General features: G+C 39.6%; 3 protein-coding genes across 4 annotated transcripts in view; 1 reads left to right on the top strand and 2 right to left on the bottom strand.

Annotated features, from left to right (window-relative positions):
* The window catches only part of nxn (nucleoredoxin), an 88,852-nt gene extending 86,629 nt beyond the window's left edge, over window positions 1-2,223 (bottom strand). Inside the window, exon 1 of the mRNA XM_036149572.1 lies at window positions 1,648-2,223. Coding sequence (XP_036005465.1) covers window positions 1,648-1,956 — 309 coding nt within the window. The 5' untranslated portion in view covers window positions 1,957-2,223. The remainder of the gene's footprint in view (window positions 1-1,647) is intronic.
* A 2,178-nt stretch (window positions 2,224-4,401) lies between these two features.
* On the bottom strand, window positions 4,402-6,402 carry txndc17 (thioredoxin domain containing 17). The gene is made up of 4 exons (XM_012874552.3): window positions 6,142-6,402; window positions 5,904-5,985; window positions 5,018-5,093; window positions 4,402-4,839 (listed from the first exon to the last, which is right to left on the bottom strand). The coding sequence occupies exons 1-4, from the start codon at window positions 6,284-6,286 to the stop codon at window positions 4,771-4,773; spliced, it is 372 nt and encodes a 123-aa protein (XP_012730006.2). The 5' UTR covers window positions 6,287-6,402; the 3' UTR covers window positions 4,402-4,770.
* Window positions 6,403-10,602: 4,200 nt separating this feature from the next.
* Window positions 10,603-25,242, top strand: part of kiaa0753 (KIAA0753 ortholog) — a 30,945-nt gene continuing 16,305 nt past the window's right edge. The window contains exons 1-16 of one of the 2 annotated variants that reach the window (XM_021322600.2): window positions 10,603-11,031; window positions 11,947-12,240; window positions 12,353-12,605; window positions 13,685-13,794; window positions 13,882-13,944; window positions 14,171-14,392; window positions 16,699-16,867; window positions 17,588-17,763; window positions 17,861-17,991; window positions 18,765-18,920; window positions 19,508-19,588; window positions 21,596-21,683; window positions 21,859-21,924; window positions 22,039-22,209; window positions 22,674-22,755; window positions 24,688-24,808. In XM_021322600.2, coding sequence (XP_021178275.2) covers window positions 10,900-11,031; window positions 11,947-12,240; window positions 12,353-12,605; window positions 13,685-13,794; window positions 13,882-13,944; window positions 14,171-14,392; window positions 16,699-16,867; window positions 17,588-17,763; window positions 17,861-17,991; window positions 18,765-18,920; window positions 19,508-19,588; window positions 21,596-21,683; window positions 21,859-21,924; window positions 22,039-22,209; window positions 22,674-22,755; window positions 24,688-24,808 — 2,315 coding nt within the window. In that variant the 5' untranslated portion in view covers window positions 10,603-10,899. Of the gene's footprint in view, window positions 11,032-11,946; window positions 12,241-12,352; window positions 12,606-13,684; window positions 13,795-13,881; window positions 13,945-14,170; window positions 14,393-16,698; window positions 16,877-17,587; window positions 17,764-17,860; window positions 17,992-18,764; window positions 18,921-19,507; window positions 19,589-21,595; window positions 21,684-21,858; window positions 21,925-22,038; window positions 22,210-22,673; window positions 22,756-24,687; window positions 24,809-25,242 lie in introns of both variants that reach the window. The other variant, XM_012874577.3, reaches the window with a different exon arrangement.

The raw sequence follows: 25,242 nt of genomic DNA, 5'->3' as shown, positions 1-25,242 counted from the left end.
CTATACAGCAATGCATGAGACCAGTGCATGTAATCAGAACACTAGCCTGGCCTCCTGCCGCACACACGCAATTCCTGCAACATAATCCTCCGCTCTATTGTTTGCAAAGACTGTCAGCTTTATGCAGCCACCAACATGAACGGGATTTATAGACAGAGAAAAATGCGTTTGTGTGAAAAGTTAAAAATCTATTTGCATGATGTTAGAGGAAACATTTGTAGTTCCATGTGGTCGTTAGAGATGAAATCGAAGAAACTATGTTTAGCGACATGCCAAGAAAAAAAATGGATAAAAAATATAATAATTTTGGTGCAGTGAACATTATTCAGGTGAGCCAACACGATTTAATCCTAAAGGGAAAAGTTACTTTCATCCAATTAGAGCACATCCTGAAAAGCCACACGAAATTCAGTCATCTAAACTGAAGCACAAAATGCGAGAATATGGGCGATGCACCAATCAATCAGCTACAGATTAGAATCAGACCAGTTGCATTTGTTCCTTCATGCACTAAATGAATCAAAACTAAGAAATACATCCATCAACAGCATGAGATATGATGCATTTTTTTTAAGACGAGTTAAAAAAAAAAAAAAAAAAAAAACACACACACACACACACACACACACACACAACAACAACAACACACACGACACAAAGGTTAGGGGCATATACTTTGATGCATAGACCGGAAACATCCTCCTTTTCTGCTGGGTGTAAACCAACTACCTCCAACAAAAGAATATCGCAGCACGTGGTTTTTATATGTTGCTGTCCCTGGAAATTAGCTAAGTAAATAAAATTCAGAGTTAGTCAAAATTGAAAATCAGCTGGTCACACCCAGAATGAAATCAGAAATTGCATGTGCAGGGAAAAGACTGATCGGCTTAACTCTAAAATATATAAAAAAACAGAAAAGTGTTTTAAAAAATATGCAACAAATCATAGGAGAAAGCTTTTTTTGGATGGGGGGGGGGGGGTGTAAGCACAAAAAAAGCTGCAAGTACTACTGGCAACATTTCAGGCCTTTTACTATGCAGCAAGCAAAAACCTCAACTTATTGAACAGATAACAAAACTGGCAATACATTGCAATGATCATTTAAAATATGGCGTGTTTTTTTTTATATATAGAGTATTCCCCTGGATAAAATCATTAGTGTGTGGAAAGCGGAAAGCCAGGAGGAAGTCCAATGTGTTTCCACTCCTAATAATAACTCAGGAATGTCTGCAGCAGCACATTTATGTCCTGATATAACTCGACAAATTAAAGTCTGGCTTGTTTCAGCAAAACACAATTAGCAAGAGATGGCTTTTATGGGGGGGGGTACAATTAAAATCAAAGTTATTGCCAATGATGTTTCCTAATTTTAATTCCTTATTAGATCCTGTAAAAATGGATGTCTCAGCAAACATGTTGGATCTGTTTTAATAATAATGTGAGTTTATTTTTAAAAGGACTGATGATCTGATTGCAATTAGCAGATTAACTCATTAAAAAATATATATCAAACTAAAAACTCCACATATGCTAAAACAGTAAAAGTTGGGGTGTTTTGTTTGCCCACTGGCTCCCAGCTGACCTGCAGCCAGCCAGGCGGATCAGGCTGAAGCTGCAGCTCCTTTCATCCCCGCGGGCATCCCTTACCTTTTTGTGCCGGTCTTTGAACGGTAACGCAGGCCAGGGCATCTCCTGCAAAAAGTCCTGCCAGTGTTTCTGGTCCTGGTCAGAAGAGACGAAGACGATTTCCAGTTTGTCCTTGTGCTCGGACGCCTTCTTGAAGCGGCCGTAGAACTCGCACAGGCTGCCGTTGAACTGCTTGCACGGGGCGTTCAGGCTGCAGCCGAAGAAGAGCCCGACCAGGGAGAGCCTGGCGCCCAGAGACTGCACGTCCACCTCGGCTTTCTCGCTGTTGACGAGCCGCTCCCCGAGCAGACTCACCAGAAACTCCGACATCGCGGCGCTCACAGTGCGACCACACGCACGACCGTAAATCCCCCCCGCCGCCGCTTCAGCCGAGGCTGCTGCGCATGAAACCGCCGCGTTCCGGCCGGCCGACACCCAAGCACTTCGTCCACCTCCGCCGAGCTTTAAGGTTTGTGAGGCGAGCGCCGAGCCCCGAAGACAGGGAGAGGCGTTGCGGTGTGGGCTTCGCCGCTGCTCTGCGCGTCCCTCCGCTCTGAGCGCTGTGCAGGAATGCGCTCCGCTTAAATCTCCCTGACTGCAACAAAGATTACTCTATCTGACATGAAACCGCTCTCTTACTCCGCTGAGTATTATTGTTTATTTATTTCGTCAAATAAGAGTCCACTTCCCCTTGCATGCCGTGTGAGGTTTGAATGCGGTGATTACCTCAAAAAATCAAATTAGACTTTGATTGTATTTAATTCCCAAACTCACGTATTTTATTAATTCAGTTCACGAGTTTTGCGTTTGATCTTAAGCACCCATATGCTATTTGCTCTAAGAAATTATGTTATTGCGCTAATAGGTTTTAGATTAAAATAGTAAAAATAATCTTAATGAAATTTATCTTATTTCCCTGAGAGCTGGAGCGAGGCAGTGTCTCCTGAGAGTCTGCTGCCACCTAGCGTTCACAACATGAAATCAACATGTGGGCGTTCCTTTGAACCCAGCCTTTTTTGTTTTGGGATATTGCACTACTAGTCCTTTGCAAAAAAAAAAAAAAAGCTCAAACTCAGTCCGATTGGAAGGAGAGCACAATGTAAAATAAATACATTTATATTTGGACCCGGACTTTGACTGGGTCTCTCCAACACATTGGAGCTGTGGCTGTAAATCAGTAAACTTTTTTTATATAGCACTTTTCACAGGATAAAAACCACTAAGTGCTTCACAATAAAAACAACCTGTATGTTTAGGAGCATTACCACACTGGAAGGTGAAGCCATGTCCCAGTTTTAAGTTGTTTTCAGTCTCTAACAGGATTTCTTGTAAGATTACCTGTTTATCTGCAAATATCTGTTGCTCTCCTGTTTAAAGAAAAAGCTTCTCCCCACAGCATGATGCTGTCACCATTATATTTCACCCCTGGGATAGTGGGTTTAGGGTGTCCCAGTTAGGTTTCAACCACAAACTGTTTTCCATGTAGACCAGAAAGGACATTTTTCTACTCATCTGACTAGAAGACCGTCAGATAAATGGAGTTCCTATGCTCCACTTATCTGGAACAAAACTTCCAGAAAACTGTAAAAGTGCAGAAAGCCTGAGTTCCTTTATATCAAGATTAAAAACAGATTTGTTAAGTATTGCCTTCGAATGTCCCAGTTAAACTGTTTTTGCTGAAACATCATTAGTTCTGCTTTATAGTCCAACTGTTTTTAATGTTTTTTTTCAGTTTCTATTTTGTTTCTACATTTTATTCTTACTTGCTTTTATTCATTTTCCCCCCTATATTTTAATCATGTAAAGCACTTTGCATTGTCTCTGTACTGAAATGTGCTATACAAATAAATTTGCCATGCCTTGCCTTCCACCTGTTTAGCGTGTCCCCTACGTGGGTTGTGTGTCGACCTTTAATCAGGTCCTCTTTTGGAGTTCTTCCTGCCACTCTTCATAAGGACAGATTCATGCAGAACCTGACACGTAGCTGTCCAGTCAACGGGTTCTCCGTGGCTATGGATCTCCGCTCCTTCTCCAGAGTTACCACTGGCATCTTAGCAGCTTCACTTATTGATTTCCTTACCAGACCTGTCAGTTTAACAAGATAGATGTCTCAGATTTGTGCCATACTCGTTCTACTTTTAGATGCGTTGAACACTGCTATGTGTGTTAGATGGCCAAGTCTGAGATCTTTTATAACACAATCCTGCTTGACAATTTTATCTCTGACCCATCAACTGTGCTCCTTGGTTCACTGATGTCCTCGGACAAACTTCTGCAGTCTTCACAGAACAGCCGGATCTATACCGAGATTGCTATGTGATAATTTAAGAGACTTCTGAAGGCAACTGCTTGCCCTTGATTTTATGTTGGAGTATCAGAGAAAAGGTGGCTGAATACCAATGCATGCCACATTTATCCATACACATCCTGAAGTTTGTGGCTGCAGCGTGACCAAATGTCTCTGAGGTGGGTGAACAACTGTTACGGCACTGTACCTTGAGAAGAACAGGTATCCTTAAGAAACAACAACTGTCTCTGGACTACTCGTAATGCCTTTTATGCTCGTTATGCATCAAGCTGTGCATGAGGCTTGGTTTGGTGATGGTGACATGAAACGACAAGAGTCAGAACATGAGGTAGGACACCTGAAGGCATCACCATTTTCATTGGGAATGATTAAAATGACAAGATAGACTCTGAAATTAATACATCGGAGAGCTTAGCCAGAGAAGGATGGAATAAAGATAGGATGTGATGGCGGCGCATGATCCATTCTAGTGACACCTAAAATTACAATTTAATTGTGCAACATCAAGTGTTCTTTTATTCAAGTTCAATTGCAAGGCAATGCAAAATTATAACAATATCAAAAGCTTTGTTTGTGTGTTTTCATATGCATCACATTATTTGTTGATTGCACAGAAAAATCAGGGAGCCAAAGGCATCCTTTGAAATAAAAGGATGAGCAGGAGAGCTGCATACTACGGACTGGTTGTCTTTTTTGTTAATGCGCAGCAGATAATTCATCAGCAATAAATTATACCACTGTCAAAACTGGATGATTCGTAAGTGCTTGAATTAAACAGTGTAAACGGTTAATTAGTGAGGAAATGCTGGCTTTTTATGAGCAATTTAAAAAGCCATTCAGTCTTCAGTGAACATCATCTTCACCAGTTCTGGTTTGAAGCACTCGTCCTCCACCAGCTTCTGAGGCTGTAACAAAAAGGTCAAGGTTGGCGATTAGCACAGCTCTGATGGCAAGAGGTATCTTTAAGGGAGCATTTGACAATAAATGTAATGGCATGTTGAGTTACTTTCATTCAGGATTTTGGGGGGACTCATTGGCGAAGATTAAAATATTAAAACTATTTGCATTCAAGCATCCTCTTACTGTGCCATATCGCAGCAAGGTGGGAACTCCAGTCAACTTCAGGGTCTTCTTGAAATCATTGTTCGGATCCTTCCAACTAAAGCACAAGATAGACATTACAACACACCTGTTCGAGCAAAACTGAAAAGATATATCAATGTAAACTCTCTAGGGAGAAAATAAATTAAAAGTCAAAAGTGTTGGGTGAAAGAAGATTTTTCTGCCTCCCTCCATTTTTTTTTTGCTCCCAAAAATATTTTAACTTAAACTGACCAAACCATGGATGGCATCCATCACAAGTCATCTGCATGCAGTGCTTTTTCTCTGTGGCTGTTGAATACATTATTTGGATACAAAACAGATTCAGACACTGTTTACGAGCAAGTATGTGCTGAATCAAACAAAAACAAAAAAATAATTCTAATTTTCCCCAAATTAAATTTCATAAAAAAATAACCTCATCTAGGAGATCAAAACTGATTTAGTAAAACAATGATACGGAACTACAAGAAATACTTAAATTAATTTTAATATCTTATGTTTAATATACACAACAACCTATTTTTTATGCCACAGTCTGTAACTCTGTTGGTGATGGGGACTTTAGATTTATCTAAATAAAATATTTAAAACGTTTTTTTCCAGTTTAATGTGTATGCACAAAATGAATACCCGCAAGACAGGCTGGTTTATCATTATTTTATAACTAACAACAAACATTTACAGGCTTAATAATATTTATACCCAATTTATTTTTGTTGATCATTTATTAAGATCGAGTAAAATAAAAATAATGTGGAATAAAATACTGTTGGCTGAATCTGTATTATGTTATTCTAGATTTTATGTGACTAACATTTGACAATAGATAATGAAAAATTAAACAAAAATATTTGGGGATACATACTAAGGTCTATCTCCAACCTGACAGTAGATGAAGACGGAGCCCTCAGGAAGATGAGTCAGCTCTCCTCTGACAACCGGCTCAGCTAAAAACAGGGAAAAGCACTTCATGCAACAGTAGCATAAAATATGACACATTATGGGGCTTTTTTTCCCATTTATCACAGCAAATTTTGAAAATCAAGATAGTGTTAAGCAATGACTTATTAAGGATATGGGTAACGGAAGTATTTTTAAGTTACCTTTGACACAATCTGGACACCAGCTTTTTCCCTCAGCGTCTTTATCGCCTGAAAAATATGCAAAAATATCCTTCCCCTTTCTCTCAGACACCGCCTTATTGAACTCATCATATCCGTGCACATTCACTTCTTCATAACGGGGCATCGTTTCGCCTGAAGTGGGGGGAAATATATGATTTTAACTTAAGCTCTGAGCTACAACTCTCTCACGTTTGAAAGCTGAATCTGTCACACACAAAAAATCCGAAGTTCAAGTACCACTTCCGGGTTGGGCAGCGTTTCTAAAGTGACCGCTCACTGGCATGCGCATGAGCGTCGACGTGGCCGCCATATTGGAAGTGGCATTTTGATGCCACACACCGCCCCTTCATAGTATCCAAAATATAAAATCTGAAAGAGAAGATTTATTATTAGAAATTCACCATAGCTCATTTAGTGTGTGAAATGTTGCTGGGTTCCTGCCCGTGTAGGTATAAATAGAAATGAGGACGTAGACAAAATAGCTAAAAAAATCAATTAGAATAAATTATATTATGAGTAGACCATAAAGGAAAGGAGAAGCTAAGACAATACGTAATTAAAAAAGAAATGAGGAAAAATGGCAGGATAGGTGGGACATGGATAAAAGTGGAGGGAAATATAGTGTGCAGAAATCTATCAATGCCAACATGTGACTAGATAGAGCCAAAGAGAGGAGAATATTTTTGACTAGACAGATATTTGCTCATAATGGGTTAAAGAAAACATTGTTTGAACTAGGAAAAAGTAAAACAGATGAACGTTTAGAATGTAAAACAGAAAGTGTAGAACAGCTATTACTGCGTTGTAGGAAATATGGCGAAGAAAGGATGAGATTAAAACAAAAGATAAGACAGGTGGGAAGGGAATGAGATATCAAAGGTTTAATAGGAACAACGGGAGAATATATATACTTACAGACTGGAAAATACTGGTCCTGTGACTATGGATTTCAACTGTAATTTGCAATATATATACATCAGATTGGAAATGATTGATGTTAATAGTAATAGTAATAATAGTGCTCCGTAGTTACATACGGAGCACTTCTGCTCCAAGGGTTTTTGCTAAAGCTGTGTGAAAATGTGGGATCCGTTGGGACAGTGTTAAAAGGTAGCAGCACAAGGCTGTTTTATTTTGTACACATTAGACAGTGACTGAATAATTAAGAAAATAAACCGAACATGTAATGCAATATTAAATATTCACGAGCTGCCTACATCATTTGGAAATTAATAACTATTACATTTAGTATGTCTAATATAAAACAAGCAAGCATAAGGATTTAAAGGAGTTTGACAATAGCCAAATTGTAGAGCACTTTGTCCACAACACATAATATTTGAGCTATGTGTTAAAGTTCAAAGCGTTCATCAGAATGCAAGAGAAAAGGGATTAAAGAGACATTGAACTCTGCATGGTTGTTAGTACTAGATGGGGTACAGAGTTTTTCAGAAACCACCGATTTGCTGGAATTTACCACACAACTACCTCTTACATTTCGTCAAAAAAGAGAAAATATCAAGCCAGCAAAAGGTGTGTGACCAAAAAGTTGTATTTGACCTCAGAGTCCTTAGGGGAAGTGCAGAATGGTTTGAGAAGAGAAAAATAACCCAAAGGTGCCCATAAGTAACCACTTGTTACAAAAGAATGCCATCTCTGAATGCAGGACTAATCAAACCTTGAAGTGGATAGGCTATGGCAGCAGAAAAATCCACTGGGTGCCACTCCTGTGAGCTGAGAACAGGAAGCTGAGGTAACAATTCATGTTTCAGTTAAATTGGACTAGAAAATACTGGTCTTTGTGACTATGGATTTCAACTGTGATTTGCAATAAATAGGGTCAGAATTTGGCCAAAAAAATGTGGTTAGCTATTTTACATTTATGTTTTAAATACATTGTTTCACAATTATTGTGTGCAGTTATGGTTTCGAGATGTTGTACACTTTCATCTTAATGCTCACCATAGACACATATTAGTGTATATAAAAACATCTCCTCAAAATTAGGTGAATTAGAAAATTTTCTTGGTTCAGAGAAAACCAATTTCTTCTCTTTTTGCAGACGATGGGGCAATTTGGGTGAGAGGTCGAAATACTGATTATATTGTGAAGAAATTACAAAAAGCTATTAATAAGATAGAAGATTGGTCATATAAATGGGGATTCAAACTTTCAGTGGAAAAATCGAAAACTGTGTTTTTTACTCGGAAAAAAATCAATAGTATGGTGAAGGTTAAATTATATAATCAAGAGATAGAAAGGGTTAAAAATTTTAAATTTCTTGGTTTATGGTTTGATGATAGAATTACATGCATAATAGCAATGTGTGTGTGTGTGTGTTTATTGCAGCACAGGAATGAGGCATCTTCTCTGATCCACATTCACAATAACAGAACTCAACTTTTTTCTGCCACATACAATATGGCGGTGACGTTGACGTGCGAACCTGCGCCCTATGACGCGTCTACGTATATGATGTCTGTGAGAAAAACTACTTCCGCCTGTTATGGCTGGAAGACATATTATTGATAATATAAGATTGGTTCTTGATGTCTTAGATTATCCAGAAATGGTTTCAGATAACAGCTTTATTTTATTTTTAGATTTTCAAAAGGCCTTTGACTCAATAGAACATGAGTTTATCTTCAAAGCCCTCAGCTTATTTGGCTTTGGAGACAATTTTCAACAATCAATTCGCACTCTCTATGCTTTTGGAAATAGCTCAATAAAATTACCTCATGGAACTACCAAGAGATTTAAAATAGAACGTGGAATTCGTCAGGGTTGCCCTGTATCACCTCTTTTGTTTCTTCTCCCTATGCAAATTTTAGCTACTTTTATTAAAAACAGTCACCATAGTTAAAGAGCAGACAGCAAGAGTTAACAAAAACTTTAATCCAATTATACTCTCCTGCCAGCAAAGATTTAATCTATGGTTACAGAGAGACCTGACTATCACCGGTCGAATACTGCTGGCCAAAACTGAAGGTCTTTCTCGACTTGTCTATGCAAGTTCAGCCCTTAATGTCCCAAATAGCCGTTGCACTGAAATTGATCGTATACTCTTTAATTTCATTTGGAAAAAAAAGCCCCATCTTATTAAGAAGAATGTCATGATCAATAAACTAAATTCGGGTGGATTTAATGTTCTGGACTTTAATACCATGCATTCTACATTCAAAGTTAGGTGGATCCAAAGATATTTGAAAACGCCTAATTCAATGTGGCATTGGATTCCTACACAAGTCTTTAAATCCTTGGGGGGGCTAGACTTTTTATTAAGATGTAACTACAAAATAGAAAAGCTTCCTGTTAATCTATCCTGCTTCCATAAACAACTGCTTTTATCCTGGACTTTGGTTTATAAACATAACTTTTCCCCTCATAACTGTTATATTTGGAATAACCAAAATATTTGTTTCAAGCATAAATCCTTATTTCTTCAGAAATGGATGGACAATGATATCTTATTTGTTAAACAATTATTCAATGAGGATGGTCAACTATTTAATTATGGTGAATTTCTTGGTAAATATAACTTCCCTGTGACCCCTAAAGAATTTGCCATCGTCTTTGATGCTATTCCTGCAGGTTTAAAATTTCTTATATCAACATCAGGTGGCGCCATTGTCCAGCGTCCAAGTTTTCCAGAATTATTTATTGGTAATTCAGATCCATTTCTTAGTATTAAAACTGGTAATAAACATATAAGAGAAATAATCCAAAGGAATACTGTTTGCAAACCTGCCTCAATCTTTTTTTGGAACAATCTTTATTCAGATATCAATTGGGAACAAACATGGTTGTTGCCAAGAAAGTTTTTTGTATCAAATAAAGTACGGGAAGTTTCCCTTAAAATTTTACACAGGTGTTATCCTGTAAATTCAGTATTGAACAAATATATTGCAGATATTGATCCTCTTTGTTCCTTCTGTCACATTGAACAAGAAACACTGACCCACCTTTTTTGGGAATGCTCTTTTAGCAAAATCTTTTGGTGTGACTTCAATAATTTTGTCAACAAGAAATGTAATATACTTATTCTATTGAATATTAAACATGTTCTCTTTGGTATTTCCAATTACAGTAAGTCTGGGAAAGATTATATTATAAATTTTCTTATTTTGTTAGCCAAATTTCATATACATGTTTGTAAATTTGCTAAAAACAAACCCAACCTCACTGTTTTTAGAGCTTATGTAAAAGGTTTTTTGGACTCCTTAAAAATATGCACCAATTCTAAAGCTATAAAACTTCTAACTCTAAGCGATGAAGTAGATTTATAATCTGTAATTTCCTTTGTCTGTTTCAAGGAATCTTGTGATTCTGTTACCCCAGCACCTCGAGCATACTACTGTCTGCAATTGTATATTCTTTATCTGTAAATAAAGTTTGTATAAAAAAAAAAAAAAAAAAAAAAAAAAAACTACTTCCGCCTGTTGTTGTCATGGCGCCGTTTCAAATTGTTGTCAGGAGGTCGCTGAAACTTAAAACGTTATCCACGATGCATATTTCAGTTTTCAATTCTGCCCGTGGATATATTATCTAACTTCAAACTTAAATAAGTGGTTATAAATAACGGCAAAATGTCCGAATCGTCAGTTTTAGGGTTAACGTAATGTAAACAAGATAAATAGAAAGGTAGCGTTAGCTTGCGCATGCTAATAGGTATTAGCAGTAGATTTTCAGTTATTGTTTACAGTTTTTGGCATTGCTAATGTGGACTCTGTCGCTGCAATGGATGCACAGTTATTGCCGAATGGAACCGCTTTTTCACTGGGGCTTCAAAACCAGAAAAGGAATTGGGTCTCTATAGACTCAACCCGACACGCAAATCAAGATTCAACTGCTAGGACGTCCAAAACAAAGGTAAACAAATGTTTAAGCTTTCGAGTGATTCAGCTCAGCTTTCTCTTTTCACTAATGCTAATCAAGAAGCTCTGCGACTGATACGTTTCAGTTGATTACTAAATACGTCCTCATACTGTAGAGACCTATTTATGTGGGGTTAAAATTAAGTTGGCAGTTTTTATTAAAAACAAACAAACACATACAACAGCGAAGCCCTTTTACGTTTCTTTTTTCGGGATGAAATGATCGAAAGCAGTTTCCCTTAAACTGCAAGGCTGTACAATAAATTGCCTCTCAAGAAAATGTTGCAATTTGAAGACATTTAAGAAGCATTTTGATGAGAAAAGGAGGGGATGTTTGCATGGGGTACAGGCAATATTTACGTGAGCTGAGTGGTAATCATTAAACCGTGTGTAAGTGTAAAGATGTGAAAAGATATAGCTCTGTAGATAAAATGAAATCGATCTGAGTAACTGTGGTTGTTATGTAAAGTTATTTAAACTTAATTAACCTGTATAACTGAGGAAAGGACTTCATGGATTGCATGGTTGTGTGAAACTTGCAGCCTCTGCACGGTAAATTATTAGGTGTGTTTTATGATTTAAACAAAAGATGCTTTAAATTTTATAGATCAAAAGCCAAAACTCACTCCAGATATACAAACAACACACACACACACACACACACACACACACACACACACACACACACACACACACACACACACACACACATACACACACACATATATATATACAGATCTAAACTATAATGATAATAGCAACAAACAGTTTATATACAGTTTAAAGTTACATTTCCTTAGCCTATCCCTAACAACACTGCTTGTATTTAACAATGTCATCAATCTTGTTATAGACATAAAGACAGTCGTTACAAACTAATCTGATAAAACTTATTTTTGTGATTTGACAGTTGCTGTTCAATGAATCCATTCCTCTGAGTGTCATCAACCGTGCCACTCGTGTCGGCCCTCCAGCTCCCATTGTGATAGAGAGACTGCTTCCATGTTCGGAGATGCGTGAGAGTGCGGAGAGCCTTAAAAGCTCCCACAGCTTCACCGTGCTCTCTGAGGAGAGGCTCCAGGCGGCTGTTAAACTGGCCAAGAGAGATCTAAGACGAAGGCACCTCGAGTCACTTGCCAAAAGTTCACCTAAATCTGTCCAGGAGGCTTCTGTCTTTGAAACAAGCGATGTGGAGCTGCTTCAGGTAAACTGATTGAGAACTTATTTTTAAGATTGTTCTTTCTGTGAGTGCTTAGTCTGATTGTTTCTCCTTTGTTTATGCAAAGTCTAAAATTACTATTTCCTTTTTTCTGTAGGAGCTAGCAGCGACTCCAGGAAAGCAGGAACCAAACGTGGAGAAGAGGAAGGCTCAAATTGACGCTAAACAGCGAACATCCAAGAAAACCCCTACTTCTTTCATGCCACGTGTTGGCCAGTCTCCTCCAACAAGAGACCCTGGTCTATGGCAGATAGAAGCAGGCAAACGGGGAAATTTAAGCAATGAGATCCGCAAACTGCAGAATGAGCTAGAAACATATATCAGGAAAGTGGAGGAGCTTGCTAATCGAGGTAACGCTTGCGAACAGGTTCCTACTCTTGATTTGTAGGTGCAGTGCTACGTGCTGTTGCTAATAAATGTGAGCCGTTACCTGTAAGACGCACTGTGAATTCTCTGTCTTCTCTAACCCCCAGTCGGTCGAGGCAGATGACCGTTCATACTGAGCCCGGTTCTGCTGGAGGTTTTTCCTTCCCGTTAATGGGGAGTTTTTCTTTCCACTGTCGCTTCATGCTTTCTCAGTATGAGGGATTGCTGCAAAGCCATGGACAATGCAGACGACTGTCCCTGTGGCTCTACGCTTCTCCAGGAGAGAATGCTGCTTGTCGGGACTTTGAAGCAATCAACTGGTTCCCTTATATAGGAAATTTTTGACCAATCTGTATAATATGATTGATTTGACTTTGTAAAGTGCCTTGAGATGACATGTTTCATGAATTGGCGCTATATCAATAAAATTGAATTGAATTGAATACTTTTAGTTTTAAAGCCTAAATTAGCCAAAAAAGAAAACTAGTGGATTGGAAATGACAAGTTTTCCCATGATAGCTCATTGGCTGGACAAATACTGCAAAATAGTATTTATGTCAAATATCAAAGAAATAAACAGAATTTAAAAAGAAGATATCATAGAATTCTATTAATCTTTCGCAGCAAATGGCTTTGTTACAACAGAAGCGTTTATGTAACACCAAAAACAAAGATTAAACTAATCTTGATAATTAAAAAAGCCTAATGGCGTTTGGTTGGAAGGACTTCCCACCAAACGACCCCTTTTAATTCTATAAATGTGTCAACCAACAACATGGCCCGACCGTTATGTAGTTTTAATAAACAGATATAGGTGAGCGGGATGCTTTGATGCATGCATGAGGTTGATCTTCCTTTCTTTTTGGATTCAAAATTACTGCCTCCATCAACGAATGAGCCAAAATTGCAATCGGCTGATAACACCCAACTCAGAGAGAATTGGAAATAAGTTTTGGCCTAGAAAAAACTGATCAGCGCCCCTGTAAAATAAACTCAGTTCGTGAAGTCGTCTCCACATTTTGTTCATGCTTTTGTGTGTTGATCAGGATATTTCTACCTGCAGGGGAAAAACTGGACAAGTCTTTGGAACCCGAAGAGCTAAACAAATTGGAGAGCCGCAGACAGAAACAGGCAGCGCGCTCAGCACGTATCATTTATGTTCTTCAGCAACAGGTATTTATGTTTTGGGTGACGTTATACAGATGCACACGTGTTTATTATGTTTTAGCTGCCTTTAGCTGTAAACATTGTTTTCGGCAGGTTAAAGAGATTCAAGATGACATTGAAAAACTGAGAAGAGAGAAAATGTGGGAGACGAAAAAGGTACAAGGTTTCCTGACTATTTAAATAGCTGGCAGTGGTAACGCTTGAAGGAATGGGCAATTTTATTCTTTCCCACTTGTCCCTCATGAACAAAAGTGTACCAGTTATGTATAAAAAGTTAGCAACAATGCTGAAACACCACTTCCATGTTTTATTTTTCCATTAGGCCAAAATATGTTTGTTTTTTTAGAATAAACTAAACTAAACTGTCCTCTTCTTGTGTCAGTCTGTTGCAATAAACAGGCTTGCGGCCGCTCACCGTGGTGCTCTCAGGGCCTTACAGGGTATCATCCAGCAGCTTTCAGATCGACCTCATAGCAAGGTGCCCCCTCACTATAAAGAACTGGGCCAGCTGATCCGTCAGCTATCTTTGTGCTCAGCCAAGGTCGAAGTGGACCAAGGTTCAGTCGTGCCGGAGACTGCCCTGGACATCCTGCAGAAGCTAGAGGTAAGGAATCAATATTGTTTCATGTCACAGCCGGTCATTCAGGCTTTGTGGAATAAAATAGCTCAATTAGTTGTCGTCGTCGTCGTCGTCTTTTTTCGAGCCCAATGGTCAGTTGTTAGTGTAAATTTGTTATTAAAATGAATTTGGCCACACATACACACATTAACCAGGGAAAATAATTATAGATTTATGGCTGGCTCACACGGCAGGATAATCAGCCCGATTTTTGCCCTGATCCCTCCCTTTTGAAAGGCCCGACTATCAGTGTGGCTCTACAGACAATCCGAAGAGATATTCTTGCCATGTTTGGTGTGTTAACAGTGATCTGGTATGCTAAGAAGAACGTCAGGAACGCTCCAACCTCAAATCAGGCATATTCAACCTGTTGGATTGTCTTGCCCCGATATCCTAGCGTGTGTGGTGTCCCCCGAGGACTATTGAGAACGTAGGCTGTTGAATGTGACGTGTAGCCAATCAGAAAGAGAGGTCACCTTCATATCATAGTGGAGCAAACGTTTAGCTTGGTTTTTTTCAGGCAGTAGTCTTTATATGATTTCACTGAACTTACACCATAAAAACGTTCCTTCATCATCTCTTAGGGCAGATTTGTTATCAATTACTAAATATTAAATAACCCTTTTCTATCCGTTATTTATAGGCTATGACATTTATAGCCCACTTTAACTTTATTTTATTTTCCAGGGTTAATAATATGTAGAACTGCACAGTATTTGAAAGTCCCCTTCAAGTCGGCCTCCCACTTTTTGCAGAACGATACACAAAGTGATTTGTAAAACACTAAACACACTTTGTCTATGTTAGACGCAGAACTATATCACGATGTCTCTTCTTTGCGATCCCAAAGCGCTGACTGACAAGTTGATTAAACACATTCATCAGGTGTGCAAACACACGATTGCTTTATTGTAGACACGCCAATCAAGTGTGAGCGCTACAAAAATGTAGCAGGTGAGTTCACCTGCTTTCCACCTAAATGGAAGAAGTCAGAGGAAGAAGAGTGAGAGGAACAATCATTAGAGGACGAGCTGGAGGAAGAGGAATAGGAAGACTTGAAACAGGAGGAGAACGTCTTCAAAAAAGAAGAGGACCAAAGTTGTCATTCAAGACGGTTCCTCCCCTGTTGTCTTGCCAATGAGGATATTGCCTTCGATGTTGATGAAATTCTCTGGCCAGATGCAGCTTGGCGATGAGCTGTGGAGTATTTACTGTAATTTATGTTATTCTGTTTTTTTTCCTTTTCTTTTACTTTACAATACTTGTACTGGTAGTACCATATTTTTATTTGTCTATTTTCTGGGCTTACAGTGTTGGGGGGCATGTTTGGTTGCGATTGTCTGCGTTGACTGATTTTAGTTATATCAAGAGTAATGAATCATATTTTCAATAGTCTGCAGCATTGATTTTGTGTGGTTTAGTGATTTTACCATCGCGTGTGTTTGCGCTGTCTCTGTGTGCTACGCTTACGGTAATCTAATCACTGAGAAGTAGTTAAACACAGCAGTGTGTAACTGGTTCAAACAGAATCAAGCCTTATGAAATGTGTGTGTTTCATATGGTAACATCTGTTTTTTTAAAATGTGTCTATAGGTTTCACGAGAGTCTTCTGCACATTGCGTTAGGGCTGGACAATAGAGATAAAAACCATGTCGATAAAATAGAAATCATATTGAGCGATATCGATAATTATCAACAAATTCAAAATATGAGTGCAGCCCTGGCCGTTTCATGCTGTTGCTTCATTACCTATTTTTAGATACAGAACACACAAACACTAAATTCAAACTCAACCCTTTATTCAACCAACTTTTTACTAAAACTGCAAGTTTATAAAAATTTAAAAGACTGACCAGTTGGGTTTGCTTCTCTGAGCTCTTTGAAGGGGGCGGAGCTTGGTGACGGAGCGTTCCTGGGTCTGCGTTGTGATTTGTTGGTTGGATGTAATGACTGTAATGTTAACCTACATGATAGGCTGGAAGGCAAAAGGAAGGAAAACTTTTCTATTGAACTTTTTATTGACCTTTTTTCCCCCTGTTATCGATATACTTCTGTCGATCGATATATACCGTTATTGAATTATCGTCCAGCCCTACATTGTGTATGTGGTTGTGCTCAAAATGTGTAGTGTTTTGGGATTCTGAGCCCTGTTTTCATAATCCTGCTTAAGCAATCGTGAAAAAAAACGTAAAGATGAGAGTCATTCAAACCTAGTGTGCAGTTTAGTTATTTTGTTTTGGGTTCATAACATTGCATCATCTGGCACTTAGATATCTCTCGGTTCCTTTTAGACCTTAGAGTCAGCCCTCAGTAAACAGGAGATGCTTGAAAAGATGCAGGCCCGGGTCCATCCTCCACGCAGGAAGTCTCCTCATCGCAGCACGTCTCCCACCAGAGGGACCAAGAGCCTCAGCGTGTTACCTGCTCAAGGCCCTCGCAAACCCACAAATCCCAGAAGAGGTGCTCGTGGTAAACAGATTGTTTTGTTCCCCCCCCCCCCCCCCACTGCATCTTAGAGTTTCTGTTTAACTTCAGTTAGCCAGTATAGAGATAAATGAGATGTTATTTTCTACATCAAGCACATGTATTTGTTAGGACATTCCCTTTCTAAGGTTTGTAAAGTTTTTGCCCCTAGAGGCTCTCTGAACCACACAGACATTAAGTACATGTCGTCCCCTGTGTTTTTGGATGCCACCATTGTGATTGTGATTGTGTTTGGCCTCCCTCTGTGTTTAAATGGCTGCGCCCAGATTGAAAATTGACGAGGAGCCACGAATTAGAGGTAGAAAATAGCAAGAGCTATGGTCTTTGCCGTCCTGCTGCTTAGTCTTATGAGCAGTTAAGTCCTGCTGGCTTTTATCGAGCCGGGGACTATCCTCTGCGAGAGATGACATAAACACCCACAATGAGCTTTATTTGCAGCACCTGCAGTGTGTGAGGATTATGTTGAATCTATTTATACGTTTTGCTGCAGTGCAGTCCCAAAAAAACGTTCTCAAGAGTGAGGCGCTTAATTTGTGATGGTACCCTTCCAGATGATGTCAAACTAGTTTACTCTAAATAGATGACTTCTTTTTAAATCTTAACGAATCCCCCGAATTTCTGTTGAACTGATATTCGTTGTGTTCAGTTCCGGTCCGACCCGATCTAATGTTTGCGCTTTTAAATTTGTGTCTGCAGGGCGGAAGATTGTGTCACAAAAGCCAAGAGCCGCTTCTCGCCAGCCTCAATACGAGAGAGAAATGCTGATGGCCGGTCTGCAGAGCGTCGTCCAGCAGGGGGAGCTGAAACCTCAGTCAAACAGAAACTACCAGAGAAGGCGGGATGCCGAGAGGAGAAAGGCTGACATAACGAAGGTGCCTCTTCTGTTTATTAGGCCATTTACTGGAATTCAAAACCCACGTATTTGTAGGTCTATGACAGCCGGTGGGATTTATTTGAAATGTTTCTCAGCCGGATCAGGTGCTTGGTGCAGGTTTCCAGCAGCCTACAGTTTCCTCACAGCTCAGAGTTAACCAGCTGCCTCAAAAGGAGAAATCTGTGCCCTGGATACCAACATCACCCCACTCTCCTCCTCAGCAGCGGTGAGCCTGTCGTCTTTCTCGTCATGACCCTCTCCCATTCCTGAAGTAGAACGGAATAGAAACCGTAGTGACAGAAGGCGTGATGACCAAGTTTGGCCTTCATTCAATTCAATTCAATTCAATTTTATTTATATAGCGCCAATTGTCATCTCCACGCACTTTACAAAGTCAAAATCAATCATATTATACAGATTGGTCAAAAATTTCCTATATAAGGCAAGGCAAATTTATTTATATAGCACAATTCAGTACAGAGACAATGCAAAGTGCTTTACATGATTAAAATATAGGAATAAAAGCAAGTAGGGATAGAATGTAGAAACAAACAAAAAAAGTTGATTGCTTCAAAGTCCTGACAAGCAGCATTCACTCCTGGAGAAGCGTAGAGCTACAGGGAGAGTCGTCTGCATTGTACATGGCTTTGCAGCAATCCCTCATACTGAGCATGCATGAAGCGACAGTGGAAAGAAAAAACACCATTTAACAGGAAGGAAAAACCTCCAGCAGAACCGGGTTCAGTGTGAACGGTCATCTGCCTCGACCGATTGGGGATTACAGAAGAAAGAGCAGAGACACAACAAGAGAGACAAACAAGCACAGAAGCACACATTGATTCATCAGGGTCATTGTTGGCTACTCCATAGACTCTCGTTCTGTTACCTTAACAATCTTACTAAACGTATTCCTCCGTAAGTCAGGGAACAGGATTATTTATCTTACTTAGTTCTGTGTTTGTTGGTAGCTGTGTTTTTATCATGCTGATAACTCTACAGATCACCTCAGAGGGGGAGACCTGAGCCCCGCTGCCTCTTCTCTCCCGTGAAGCCCTCATCAAGTCCTCCACGAGAGCAGCAGGCAGGAGGTCAGCTGGAAGCGGAGCGAAGGCCGAGCTCTCCGAAGAAGACAGAAGCTCAGAATGAAGCCATAAGGTGAGAACCCCCCCCCCCCCCTTTTTTTTAATTATTATTTTAATGTCGTCCACTTTGCACTTTGTTTCAGAATTAATTAGTGCGACTTCTCAGATAAGTCGTTTTGTGATTTTTGGGTAATTTCAGCTTCATTCAATAAAAGATCTGTCCGCGCAAAAAGAGACAAATGCCAAGTGGATGAAATCGAGTGGAAATGAATTTTAATGAGCCCTTTACTCTGTATAAACTGAGTCATTTCTAACCTTCATGCCAGACCCCACTTGCTGAAAGCCACAGGCAACACTCCGATTGTGATTCAAAATTATTTTTTTCCCCCCCAATAAATTAATCTAGATCCTTCCACATTAAGGCCATTCCTCTTTTGGAGTGATTAGTAGTCGGCCTGTTTTCAGTGCTTATAAGCGCCACATTGATTGAGTGTTGCACATATGCCCTCTTTTAATCAGCTGTTAGTTACTGCAATTGTGGTTCCCAATTAATCAGTAGCTAGCAGCCAGGGTTTAGGGATGAGGATTATGAGTTATTCATGTGAAAGGCTTAATCAAACTTCTGTTTGGCTTCATGTAAAACTTTCTGTCTTTTTACAGGCGAGCTTATCAGGAGAAGATGACTAGGCAGAGAGGGACTCAGCTCAGGGAAGAAGAGGCCCCACCCATACAGAGATTCAGGTATGTTACTGATATATAGTGCCTCATAAAGGCAGCCGTACCCTATTAACTTTTTCACATGTTGCATTACAGCCACAAACTGCAGTGTATGCAAGGAAAAGGACACATGGTTTTCCAAATAGTTTCAGAAATAGAAATCTGAGTCAGTGCTTTGTAGAACCACCCACAATTACGTCAGCATGTTCTGGGGGTATGTTTCAGCATCCAGGCTGAGAATTGTGTCCATTCATTCATGCAATAAAGCTAAATTCAGCCAGAGTGGATGAAGAGTGTCTGTGAAGAGCGATTTTAGCGATTTATAATTTGGATTAAGGTCTGGACTTTGACTAGGTCATTCTAACACATCAATTTGCTTTGATCTGAACCACTCTCTTCTGTATGCTCAAGGTTGTTTTTGTACCTGGAGTAACCTGAATTAAGCACTAATAATCCTCCAATCACCTCTATCAACATAAAAAAGAATCCAAACTGCATGTTTCACAGTGGGTATGGTGTTGTGGGTGATGTGCCGCGGTAGTTTTCCACCAAAGTAGCGTTCTGCTTGCAGGGTAAAAAGTAAACTTTTGGGCTCATCTGGTCAGAGCAATTCTTTGTTTATCACCTAACCCTGTTTTAAAACATCTCTACAGCTTTCTCCCTGACCAGTTGGGTTTGCTTCTTGACCTTCATGATGCTGTTTGTTCATTTGTGTCGTTAATAAGGTCTAATTAAACACAGATGAACTTTATTTACTAATTCGGTCGCTTCTGAAGGCAGTTGGTTGAACTTTGCTTAGGGGTATGAGAGTAAAGGGGCGTGAAAACAACTGCACGCAGCATTTTCCACATTTGTATCACATAAAATCCCGATACGTGGATGTAATGTGATGTAGTGTGAAAATGTTCATGGGGTATGAATACTTTTGCAGCTCTGTCTGAGTTTTATTTTAGCTGTAATCATCCACAGCTTTTCAGACTAATGTGGCAATTTTAGAGTTCGGTACAAACGGCAAAACAGGTTAAGATCCACAGCAGGATCCTCACTTGACAGTAATTGTAAAAAATAATGCATAGGCGCAATAATTACGGTAATACAGTATACTGTTTTTTACCCCTTATAAACAGTCACTGTTACATTAATCAAGGAAAATAATTATCTGTCATCACTTGGAAACAATCTTGCTGCTGAATCTTTCTGCCAGTGCCAGTCCCTGGCAGTAATCCGCACAGTAATCAGCCAGAACAACTCAGAGAACTAATCATCACAATCATATATGCAGCTACAGCGGGATTTATGCCGGAGGCAAAACTCTCCCCAGACAAAAGATCAGAAATTAAAGCAAAGCTGTCCATGTGGTAAATACAAGGGAAAACACGTTTTCCTATAGTCCACATTTTTTAAGCTCATTGACAAACAAAGATTTCCTAATTAGTGTCCGGGGAGTTTGACTATAAAAGAAAAGTGAGCATGGGATAAGGTGTAGCCAACATCTTGTCCAAACAGCTGAAACTTTCTTCACAGTGGATGTGCAGACTTCTCCTTTTTTACATTTATTGGTTACTTTTAGCTTCACAGCTGGAGGTTAGTGATTCCCCCCGAACGACACGTCTGTATCGCTAGTGAAGAATGATTAAACTGACTTTAGCGTCTTACATTAGCATTTAACACAAATAGCGCTGCTAGCATGAGTCACTAAACAGCAGTCTCAGTGTGTTTTCACTGCAGAGTTAAGGGAAGATTTACCGTAACTGTTGGGCTTTTCCAGTAGATTTTTATTTTTGAGTGCAAAAAGCTGTTGAATTGAAACCTTAATTGTCAGATCCATTTATCTTCTGAGTTACAGCTGTCAAATGGATATTCCCCTACTCTATATGAGCCTTACTAGTGACGCAAAACAGTGATTTTTTTTGATTGCTGATCATTTATTTAGGACATGAGCATAAGAATAAACCTCTTCTTATTGGTTAAAGTGAGTGCGATTCATACATGGCAGAACAGCTTGTGATGTAGGCGTGTTTTGGTTCACAGGTCTGAAGTGGTTCTGCAGAATCAGTGGGCCGAGGAAGCTGAGCAGAGTGTCGGAGAGAGAAGTCGGCGACTGGCTGATAAAACAGAGGTGGAAAGACTTGTCTGTGACCTGAGCGGCGCCAAGCATTACATATCATTCTGTTATTTGCAAATTTTCCTAACAGGAGTCGATTAAAGCGTTTACGTTTCATTAATTGGACGTACCTTTTTTTTTTCCTTCCAGAGTATGTCGTGATCCTCTTTGTTTTTGTTATGTATTTTAGCAGGAAGGCGTGTCCAGGAACAAGACCGACGGATGGAGGAAGATTCGGCTCTCTGAAGCTGAGAGGGTGAGGCACATTTTTTTAAAGCTAAGTTTACTTTTATACCAAGTTTTTGGTAAGGTAATATTTTGCCAATATGATGAGTTTTTCCACCCTTTTTCCTTATATTGTCCTTCGTAGGCAGTAGACGGTTGTGAGCGGCTTGGTGAGTCTTTGGAGGAAGATCTGTTGGGGGGCGCTTCTCGTGACGCGTGGGCCACAGAAACAGGCGGCGAGTCGGGCGACGCAGCCCGGTTCGGGCTGCGGGCGTCTACCCTGGAGAGCCTGCTGCTTCGTATGGAGGAGATACAGGTGAGAGTTGCCCTGCAGGGGAAAAACCAGTAAAAGGTCACTGCAACCTGAAAGGTTACCTTTAATCGGCCTGTTATTTATAGCGCCCCGTCATGACAGTTGTTGCTTATTGATTTATCATCTAGAGCCTCGCTATCGCCTTAGTAGACTTTGCTTTTGTGGGTATCGTAGCTAAAAGGAATGTCGGTGAACAATGTCATGCTGTTATTTCTAAAACACTGCTAGTAAAATTTGTTTTAGCCTTTGTTTATGGTTATTTTGGTATCTAATTATGAATATTTGCCCTTAAAGAGAAGTAGAAGACGCAATAAATAAATCTGTAATTGAGCCCAAACTACATTAAGCAATTATTTTGGATTAACGCGAGAGTTTTAGCGTAGAAGTGTTAGTATGCTGACACAGATGTATTGTTAACTTGATATTAATGTTCTTTAGTTGAGATGAAAATGTTTTGTGTCGGTCAGAGGGACGAGGAAGAAGTGAGGCGACGGTTTGCCTCCATCGTCTATTCAGACCCTCTTCACTGGGACCGCTCAAGAACAACAGGTAAAAACAAAAAAACACACAACACAAGCAGTCCCGTCTTATTTACCTGTACAGTCAGTTCCTTGAGAGCATTGATATCCCTGTACCTTTTTTTTTTTTTTTTTTTTTTTTTTTACTTTTTGTTGTGTTAAAACTTTTTATTTTATTGGGATATTATGTGAGAGACCAACAAAAAGTAGTAAAAAATTATAGATGGTTTATTTGAATGGTGACCTGCATTCTGCACATCTTTTAGGATGTGTCTCTGCTTACTTTGCAGATGTAAACAAAAAATCTGAAAAATGTGGCCTATACTTGTATTGAGCTGTAGAACCATTTCTCACTGCATTTACAGCTATGACTCTTTTCTCTACCAATGTTATGCATTTAAGGACTTAATAGTTTGACCTGTCACTAAACACCTGCTGTTCGGTCAGACTGGATGGAGAGTATCTATGAGTGGCCATTTTCAAGCCGCGCCTCGGAGGGATTTAGGTCTGAATCCATGATTATAGAACGAGCGACTCGAACAAGCTGACCCAGGGAGGGAAAACTAGTAGAGCAAAAGGTTTTATTAGAGAGGACAGTTTCCACAAAAGCAGTGGTGCGTCACAGGTGAGTCTGTTTGGTTAGAAATCCCACAGTGGAGAAGGGAGGGTTCAGCAGTCCAAGCCAGTGAGTCTTTGGTGAACGGTGGAGAGTGGGCAAGCAGGAAGGATGTCGGTACATGAAATGAGGTTCAACCAGCCCATGTACATGTGGATTGCATGACTAATGGCTGCCCTGTCAATAGATTCTTCCACCTGAGCCGTGCGTGTTTACAGCTCATCCAAGGTTAACACCGGCTCCTTGGCTGCTTCCCAGATCAATACTCGGCCGGCCCAGCCTCTAAGTTTGGATTTCTTTGTTCGCAGCTTTGCGATGCTCTTTCCATTTTCCTTAGAATGGATTGATCGGTCCTCCAAAATACTTCTGTTAGTCTATAAATCCCTGAATAGCACCTAAATACATCACAGACTTGTTATCAGTGTATCAACCCTCCAGAGCACTAAGGTCATCTGGCTTAAGTCTACTCTGCATACCTAGAACCAGAACCAAACACGGAGAAGCAGCATTTAGTTCCTATGCTCCACTTATCTGGAACAAACTTCCAGAAAACTGTAAAAGTGCGGAAAGCCTGAGTTCTTTTATATCAATGTTAAATACAGATTTGTTTAGGATTGCCTTTGACAATTTTAATGTTTGCTTTTAGTTTCTATTTTTCCATGTTCTATTTTGTTTTCTACATTTTATTACTACTTGCTTTTATTATGATTTTTTTTTCCTGTATTTTAGTCCTGTAAAGCACTTTGCATTGTGTCTGTACTAAAATGTGCTATACAAATAAATTTGCCTTGCCTCCTTGAGATGCCGAAACGCCCCAGTTTTCTCCCTGGACTGTCTGCTGTGTTCCTTGGTCTCACACTGCTGCTTGTTCTCTAACAAACCTCTGAGGCTTTCACAGAACAGCTGGGGTTATACTGAGATTAAGTTCAATTGGTTGCCATGGAGTCTGTAAGATTAAAAGGGGCTGAATATTAATGCAATTCACATTTATCAGATATTTTGTTTAAAAAAAAAAACAACAACTTTGAGGCACGTTTCATTTTCCTTCCTTTTCAGAATTATGTTCTCCATTGTGTTGGTCCATCCTATCGCATAAAATGCAAAAGGTGGACAAGAAGTTTAGCTACCTTTTTCAAAGCACCGAAGCTGTGATGCTGAGAAAAGAATTACTCTGATTCTTACTGTAGATGGAGGCAGGCCTGCTGCTGACATGAGAATGGGAAGATTTGTCATTCAGACGATGTATGCTTGTCTTTTCTTTCCATCTGTCTATCCCTCTGTCACTTCCTTCAACCCTGTCTCTTGACACTCACCACCAATTCCCTTTCTTCTCTCTGTTCCTCCCAGGATCCCGGGCTCAGCCTCCTGGATCTAGGCCAGCGTCTCCTCAACCAATTAGGCTCACGAAGCTGGTGCTGAAGCAGACTTCCACGGCTGATATCGTTCTGGAGAAACCCACGGAGGCCGGGTGGGTTGTCCTTTCTTTCTTCGTCAGTCACATTGTTCCTATCTCATCTTTTGCTGATGCTGTTCTAAGAATACCACCTGGAGGCCAATATCAAGGGTTGACCCATTTATCTTCATTCCAGCTGTTTCAGAATAATACATCTTACACTGCAAAAATGTATCTAAAAACAACTAAAATGTTCTTAAAGTTAGTGTATTTGTCCTTGATTTGAGCCAGTAAATAAGATTATCTGCCAATGGAACGAGTATCTTTACCCCTAAAATAAAATAATTAGACATCCTGCACTTGAAATAAGATGATGGAGATGAATTGTTCCTATTTTAAGTGGAAAAATCTTATTTCATTGGCAAATCATCTTATTTACCTGCTCAAATCAAGGACAAATACACTCATTTAAAGAACATTTTACTTATTTTTAATTCTGTTTTTGCAGT

This window comes from Fundulus heteroclitus, chromosome 18 (genome assembly GCF_011125445.2).
Source record: "Fundulus heteroclitus isolate FHET01 chromosome 18, MU-UCD_Fhet_4.1, whole genome shotgun sequence".
Lineage (NCBI taxonomy): Eukaryota > Metazoa > Chordata > Actinopteri > Cyprinodontiformes > Fundulidae > Fundulus > Fundulus heteroclitus.
The sequence above is the reverse complement of the archived record's forward strand: the minus strand, read 5'-3'. Positions and strand labels throughout refer to the sequence as shown.

Coding starts and splice junctions, on each gene's coding strand:
- txndc17 (XM_012874552.3), bottom strand. CDS start 6,286: ATGCCCCGTTATGAAGAAGTGAATGTGCACGGATATGATGAGTTCAAT. Junction 5,094..5,903: donor CAGGTTGGAGATAGACCTTA/GTATGTATCCCC, acceptor CTTGTGCTTTAG/TTGGAAGGATCCGAACAATG. Junction 4,840..5,017: donor CCTTGCTGCGATATGGCACA/GTAAGAGGATGC, acceptor TTTTTGTTACAG/CCTCAGAAGCTGGTGGAGGA.